The sequence below is a fragment of the Alligator sinensis genome, unplaced genomic scaffold (genome assembly GCF_000455745.1).
Source record: "Alligator sinensis unplaced genomic scaffold, ASM45574v1 scaffold883_1, whole genome shotgun sequence".
In the NCBI taxonomy this organism is placed as follows: domain Eukaryota; kingdom Metazoa; phylum Chordata; order Crocodylia; family Alligatoridae; genus Alligator; species Alligator sinensis.
In genome coordinates this window covers 2,902,134-2,910,362 of record NW_005842009.1, presented here as the reverse complement: position 1 = coordinate 2,910,362, position 8,229 = coordinate 2,902,134, and the positions used below count along the sequence as shown (strand labels likewise).

The 8,229-nt window shown below is 41.6% G+C and overlaps 1 protein-coding gene across 3 annotated transcripts in view; it reads right to left on the bottom strand.

Moving 5' to 3' along the window:
• The window catches only part of CWF19L1 (CWF19 like 1, cell cycle control (S. pombe)), a 21,185-nt gene extending 13,979 nt beyond the window's left edge, over positions 1 to 7,206 (bottom strand). The window contains exons 1-3 of one of the 3 annotated variants that reach the window (XM_006021888.3): positions 7,128 to 7,206; positions 5,515 to 5,616; positions 3,364 to 3,578 (exon numbers count right to left, since the gene is read on the bottom strand). In XM_006021888.3, coding sequence (XP_006021950.1) covers positions 3,364 to 3,578; positions 5,515 to 5,616; positions 7,128 to 7,206 — 396 coding nt within the window. Of the gene's footprint in view, positions 1 to 3,363; positions 3,579 to 5,514; positions 5,617 to 7,127 lie in introns of those variants that run through there. The other 2 variants (XM_025201949.1, XM_025201948.1) reach the window with 2 other exon arrangements.
• Positions 7,207 to 8,229: the final 1,023 nt, after the last annotated feature.

The window sequence follows — 8,229 nt, the reverse complement described above, 5'->3', positions numbered from 1 at the left end:
TTCCTGCTTATTTCCTAAGCCGCTTGGAACAGTGATCACGTGTCATGATTTGCGATGTACTTTCAGTGCTCATGGGTACCAAGACCAAAAAAAAATAAATAAAATCCTTCTTGTGCGCTGATTCCAGGCTTTCAAAATTTGTGAAGTAATTTCAAATGTTCCAGCTCTTCTGGCTGGGAGCCTCAGTTCAGTTTGCAATACTTTTGGTTAAAAACAATGGCATAAACAAAAATTTATCCCCAGAATTCACACAGCAAGAAACAGACAACATTGTGAGTCAGACTACTGATTACAGAAATAACCACAAGTTTTTAAAAGTTTGGCAAAGAACAGTTATTCTCAAGTAACATCAAGGGTGCTCAGGGTACAATGCTCTCATTACAACATATTTTCAACAGAGACCATTTAATTCAGTTTTGCACATGAAGTATAATGTAAAAGAGGGCTAGGGGTCTAACAGCAAAATGACACTGGAAATCCTAAGAAGTTCTATTATGCAATTTAAGAACACATGGCTAAAGGAACAAGAAGAAAAGGAGAGTTCTAAACACACACACACACACACACAAAGATAACGAAGGGCAATACATTAAAAATAATTTAAAAGTTTAAATACCAGGGTTCAACAACAGAGACCCTCAGAGACAGTGGCCAGGCACCATTGTAGGTAGGAAAGAGAGCATCACTGGCCCACTTGGTATAGGCTCCAGGCCTTTCCCATCCCCATTGGCTCACAATTTCTGCTCCCCTGATAAGAGAACACGAGCTTGAGGAACAGCCATGATCCTTCTTGCCTCGCTCAGGTCCTCCATCCGAATTCCGCTTAGTCTCCACAAATGACTCTGTCCTATACTTCAAAGCCTCACTGCTACAAGCATGGGCCCTGTGAATCATCATCTGTATGAGGCAGACAGAGATTCTTGGCCAAGAAAAAAATTGGCCTGGAGATTAAAAATACAAACTTTAAAGCTAAAGTGTTTTTCTCACCTTCACAAAGCAACCCATACCTACCCTATCTTTGACCAAGAGCAAAAAAGAAACATTTAAGCAAGCAAAAGATTTGAGAATAGGGATGCACCGATACAATTTTTTTTGGCTGATACCAATGGCCATTTATTAGCCATACCCACAGATACCAACCTGATTGCCAATATGCAGCCCAGCAGCTTGGAGAGCAGCATCCAGCTGGTAAGTCTAGGAGGGGAAGGAAGGGAGGAACAGATCGAGGCCCCCACAGCAAGGGAGGGAATGGGGCTGGGGCAGGGCATGGAGCGGAGCTGTGGGCAGCTCCTCCAGGGGGGGAAGCGCACACTGGGGGAGGCATGGGAGGGGCATGTGTCCCTCCGCCCCGGATGTGTGCGCGCATGCAGGTGGCATTTATTGGGGACATTATCAGCCACATTGGCCACAAAAAGCTGGCTGCTGATAATGTCAATTTTCCTTTTATCGACGCTGATATGGACCAATATATCGGTACGCCTCTACCTGAGAAATTTAAGAACTGAAAACTGGGAGGAGGAGGGAGAGGCAGCTTGACAGGAAACAAACTGAACATTATATCTGGTGCTACCTGCATTGACTCGAATCAACTGACATGTAGGAGTAAACTTCATATGGGTCAGCAACATTGAAAAAAGGTAATGAGCAACACTTGCCCAGAATAATGTGTTAGCAGGTATATAAATGTCAATACTGTCTTGGGGTGAATCAGCCCAATAAAGACTTTGGGTAAAGCATACCATGTGCCCAGTTTACCCCCAGATCACTGGACAGAGTCCAAAGAGGAGCCAACTGACAGCCAGTTTGCCTGGAGTTGCCATAGGCTGCTTACACAAGAGTGAAGTGAAAGCTGGCAGCAGAACCACCCATGAGAAAGGATCTTTAGAGGTAACATGATAAACAGGCCACATAGGAATTGGCTCAGCAAAAGCAAAGCACTGGGTTCAGCATATAGTCATAATATTTCAGTACCATTGTAAGAAGCATGACTAGGGTATCATCAGAAAGAGAGCTGCTAGTCTGCAAGGATTTCAGAGCATAAGAAATGCAGAGAAGGGATGCTAGGATGATCAGGGAAACAGAAAACCTAAACTTACAAGAGCTTGGCTTGTTTGGACTAGTAAGAGTGAGGAAAGACATGATTTTTTATCTATAAACCCACCAGGACACTAAACAACAGGAAGCCAGGTCAGCTATTTAAGCTCAAGGACAATGCTAGTAAAAGGACAAGACTACCTAAACTATTCATGAATAAACTGAGACTGGAAATTAGAAAAATGTTTCCAACCATCACAGAAGTGAAGACTTGGAACTGATTTCCCATAGGAGCTGGGGGGATAAAGGCCAAACCTGGGTTTGGAACAAGGAACAACGTATAGCAAAAGAGGCCAGGGCTGTGTCACACATCAACTGCTCTGCATTAACTATGTGCATTACTTTTAACCTGTGGTAAGTGGAAGCTAAAACACAACATTTGAGATCTCTCTGAAAGAGGGATAGGCTCTCGTGTTCATATATTATAAGACAGAGCTTGGTCATTTTATGAATGGGATTTACCCAATGTGGTTGCCTGTAACTGCAGGAGACTTGATTTTATCAATATATGTCCCTCCCTGTGCTATAACTGTTCCCTGGCCAGAACATGGGCTCAGGTTCTACTACAGCCCCAGCTACTCAGGACAAAGACTATAACCGAGTCCTAAAAAGGATAAAGAAAAATTATGGACGTGTGAGCTCTACAAGAAGTCAAGGAACTACTCAAGAGGCTGAAAGGACTACTGATTTACCCTTACAAAGGGAGAATTTCAGCTTTTAATCAGAGGTTCAGAAACAGACCTATAGTGAATGATAAAAAGATTACCAGCAGTAGGAAACCAATGGCAGAAGATGTACCTTGACATTACAGAAAGATAAGCTGATGTTTCCAAACATTCTGCTGAAGGGCTGTGACCAAAGTCAAATTATTTAGCACTTCATACACAAGTGTGGAACTAACAATATGTACAAGATCTGCAAGTGAGCTAATCAAGATTCAAAACATTAGTTGGGCATGACTGATTCAAATCTGTAACCCTGAAATAAACCTAGTGAAAAAGAATTAGTCCAAAAGAAAAGCAATTCCATGAGTGATAATTCATTGTCTGGATCCAAGAACACACCGCAGACCTCACATATTTGAGAGTTCATGTACACAGTGGGAAATGTCAAGCACACTCAGGAGAGAAGCCAGTCTGCTAAGATACCCCTAAAGCTTTTATAAAAATCTAAACTTGCAGTGGTAATTCTGTCGGCAAATTGCTAAAGCAAGCAGAAGTCTGAGTGATAATTAATTACGTGCTCAATCCATTTCAACTGAATACTTACAGAACTATTTCCAAAATTCCCTACGTCCCTGGGCCAAGGAGATGTCAGCAAAATATCCACACCTTTGAATTTTGGAGTTGATAACAAAGATGTTTGTAATTCCATCACATCCTTGGAGCTAAAACTGTATGCAGGGGTTGGCTCACTCAATGATTCTGTACCACTCAGGTAGGCAATCTGCAATCCTGATGTGCCATTGAAGATACCTTTACGACCTGTATTAAACAAACATACATATAAAATATTCACGATTAAGTGCATAAGAAGATTTTATTTTGTGTCATTCTAACAAATCTCTGATTATAGGAAACTCTGGGTAATGTATTAATTGTGGTCAGGACTCAAATGATGCAACTCAGGGACTTGAACCCCTTCTCCATTAAAAAAACCATTGAGGCAGTCCTCCCAATTTATTTATTTTTTAATTATTCCACTCTCTCCCCACAGTAATGTTGCCATCAAATGCCCAGTATAGCAAATTATCAACAAAATTATAATACAAGAATTAGGGGCTTATGGTTGAAAATTTAATTGTGAAATCAGGAAATTCAGACCCAGGGTTCCCAAAGAGTCGTAACTCTGATCTTTAAACACATACCTTAATATACTGTATGTCATTATATGCAAAGTTCAATGCTACCCTTGTACATCTAAGAAAGAGGCAAATGAAAAGGTACAGTTCCTTTCCCCTCTATCTAAATATACTATTTACCAAATATGTTGGCATAATACAATGAGCATGATCACAAATTGAAGAACCTCACTATAAGGAACACACAAAGGGTAAACATTAGATAAAGCCAAAATAGAAATCTACATTAGCTAAAGACTGGCAAGTAAGATACTCTGACAGGCTCTAAAGGGGTGCAAAAATGTTAAGGTTATTGTTTAACCCTTCAATCTGCAAGGCTTCATATGCCAAAGGCTTTATGAGTGGTACAGCAGCATCTACATTAAGCTATGCATTTAAACAAAAACGAGTTTGAAATCAATGAGTTCCCATCTTTTTGGCTGTTATGTTTGGCCTGAAGCATTTTTTAGTACATTAACAGCATATGTTTACGTAAAAAGGCTTTATTGCGACGCATCCTACTGTGGCAATACAAAATAGAAGCACTAGACATACTCCTTAGAATTATCTCAATTGTGATAGATTCCTTTTACTGGTAGCATCGATATTTTAGGACCATTTTATCCTGTTACAACCTAAATCTGCAAATTGCCTCAGCAGGAGTTTAAGAAAAACAATGAATAAATCTGTTAGACTAGGCAGAGGGGAAGTGTGCTGTCAATTCAGACAGGACAAGGGTTTATTTGGCTTAGCTAAAATCCTAGATGTTATATGGAAAGCTGTCACTTTCCCCTATAGGAGGCAAAAATCAAACACATTTGAAGAAGGCAAATACAGGTTGGGTCTCAGACAAGTTTAGAGCACTGTTCTGGCTCAATAATGTATGACAGAGTGAGTTGTTTGACTGCACCTTCAACAAATACCTGAATATAATACATTACCTGTCAGCTTCTACACTTCAGTGCAGGAGACAGCAGAGCTTGGAAAGCAAGAAAACATCAGACCTGCTGACTGCCACCAGCAAGTTAGGTTTGTAGAGGACAGACAGTGAGGTGAGAACTGTGAGGGGACATTGCAAAGACTAAAGGGAGGAATGCTCACCTTGGGGTGGGTAGGATACTTAGAGGTGGGCTTTAACACTTCAGTACAAACTGTGCATGTGGGATATGGGAGAGGGTTTAGCTATTGCTCCAAATGCAATAAATGCATAACTGAATTAGAGAGTGCAGAACTGAATATTTATTAGCACAAAAAGGGGTTCCTCCCAACAGAATTGGCAACTTCATCAAAACTTCTCCCTGGGCTATTCAGGTTAGAGTGCCAATAGGCTGGGAAGTATAACGGAGCACAAGATTCATAGTTGATCGCCTTAAAGTACAGAAAAGGATTTTACCCAAACTTTCCAAAAATCAATTAATCTTGGACTTAAAAACCAAGTCTCAGAAATATTAGTTGAAACAATTTCTGGAGAAAAGAGGTTTGGAACAAAAAGGCCATAACTACAGCAAAACTTTAATTTGAACATTCCAGCAGAAATAAATTCATATCAGATTCACATCACAGAATATCTATACCATTACCTAAGTAAGTAATGTTTTCAGCTAATTCACATCCACTGACATCTGGAAAATAATGTACAGTCTCTTGATCATTGGCTCCCAACACATAGGTCTGAATAGGTGCTGAGGAAGAAATACACAAGATTAGAATCCAGTTATTTCAGAAGCATAACAATTATTTTATCCCGCAGTTCCTAAGGAAATCCCTTCAAATCCTGTTTCCCAAGTTAAGATTCATTATAGAAAAAACAATGGACTGTAGTTATACATCCCCACATCTAAATTAATAAATATTGCATGTGTGTTCCTTTTTTCCCTTTCTGCAACCATCCAGGAGAGAACTTGGCCCTGCACCTATTTCCCATTTTGTACTCGGGACAGTTTTCCCAGAGACCCACAACTAGGTCAATTCAAACCAAGATTTTTCTTCTCCAGCTTGCAAACAATTTTCTTTTATAATACCACCCAGAAACCCCATCAAAAAACAGCCACATTTTGATGGACTTGTACAGATAAGAAACAGTTTGGAAACAACCCCTATACACTAGGCAGGATAAAAGAGAGAGTGAGGGGAATCGGGAGGCTGAGTTAACAAAGCTTAGCAGGAAAACAATTCACAGCACTCTGCTTACTAACCAATGCCACAGGTAGGCTCCAATGAGAAATTTCACAAGATAAAGGTGATAGGCTTTACAAGTTTTCCCCAGGTAGCTTCTTTCCTAAGTGGGGTAGAGGGCTAGGAAGCACACCAAAGGGGGAAATCAGGGAGAAGCAGACAGACAAGCTATCAGGTAGTAAGTTGTACAGAATTCCACAGAGGGAAAGAATTGTGACTTACACTCATGGGACTGAGTGATAGCACAGCTGTGTGGAAACGGTCCTCACATGCCTCTCCTGTTCTGGCTATAGATTACTTAAAGTACTTTTGGACCTGATAGATGCTTGTACAGGTAAAATGAACCAATGAGCACCTCCAAGATGGAAAGTCAAAAGGGAAAGTGCTCTACCTCTGATTTTTTATTTTTTACCAATAGTTCATTTTAAAGAAACACCACCACACATACCTTGCTAATGCTGCTAGGAGGAGACCACTCAACAATAGGAAATCAGTATGGCTTGCTATTACTCATCATCAGCCTGAGCTACCCATCAATCAATGTCAAGGAGGAAACAACCCAGCCTTGCTGACTGGCAGAGAAATTATATAGAGAGCAATAAACTGATCAGGAACAGCAAAAGATACAGACCAAACATTACATGGACTGGTATGCAAGAGGGACTAGCGAATATTCCTCACAGCAGCACACATCCCAAAGCCCTCCATATGCATGCAGTCACTGGAAGCAGGCAACAAGGGGCTAGAATGGGAAGCAGATACAAATGCAAACCCTCATCCTTTCAGCACCACTAAGCACAGTGCCATCAAGTTTCCATAAGCAACAGCTAAATAGTGTATATGCCACACAGCCCCCTGACATTCTGGACTCCTTATGCAGCTCAGAGGAGTAAAATTAGAATTGTTCACCAATCAAACAAGCAACGCAATACAGGAATTAGATGTAAGCTGAAGACCCTGTTCAGTAAATATCTGAGGCTGTGTCCAGCAACATCTCAGGCCTTGTACTCATCCTTACCTTTCTTGACACCTGTCTGGTACTCCTTCCACTCTGTTTCTGAAGCAGAGCCAAAGAAATTTCCAACGCATAAGAGCATCTAAAATCATGAAAAAATAATGGAAGAACTCTTTATGGTGTTAAATGATAAAATATGGCTGCCTAGATATTCTGCCTTATTGTCAAGCATTTGAGTTCAAGGTGTAAACCTAAGGAAGTGATACTCCCGCTGTACTCAGCACTGGTGAGACTGCAGTTGGAGTACTGCATCCAGTCCTGGATGCTACACTTCAATAAGGACGTGGAAAAACTTGAGAGGGTCCAGAAAAGAGCCATACGAGGAATGGCTGAAGGACCTGGGCCTCTTTAGTCTAAAAAAAAGAAGGTTGAGAAGGGACTTGATAGCAGCTTATCGCTATATCAGAGGAGTACATTAGGAGCTTGGTGAACAACTATTCATTAGGGCACCCCTGGGGAAAACCAGGACCAACGGTATAAGCTTCTGGAAGGCTGCCTCAGGCTTAATACCAGGAAAACCTCCTTCACAGTCAGAGTGTCCAGACTGTGGAATAAACTCCCTCCAGAGGTGGTGCAGTCACCTACCCTGGAGGTTTTCAAGAGGAGACAGGACAGTCACCCCGCTGGGGTCACCTAACCCGTTGTCTTCCTGCCTAGAGCAGGGGGGGTGGGACCCGATGACCTCCGAGGTCCCTTCCAGCCCCTAACATCTATGAATTTCCCTCTTTATGTATAAAGGCTCATCAGAAACGATAAATACTGGGTTCTTGTTTGGGTTGGACTAGAGGACCTTGTCAGGTCCCTTCCAGCCCTACTTTCCTGAATGTGCTTCCAATAAAGGAACCATATTAGGGGGTTATCAAGGCTGTTATACCAATTAATTAGAAGGTGCTTAGGATGCTAAAGTATTATTGATTTTGTTGACCAAACTCTAAAATTGGCTGCTTAGGCTGCAGCAAGACTTGCCTTTTTAGACACCACTACTACCTGGGAGGGAGGACGGTCACTTTATAATCCCTGGGCCAGGGGGCCGTGGACAGTGTCAACTCCCTGGGTGCCAAAGCCGCACTGAAACAGCAGCTTCAGCAGGTTGGGAGATGAGCGC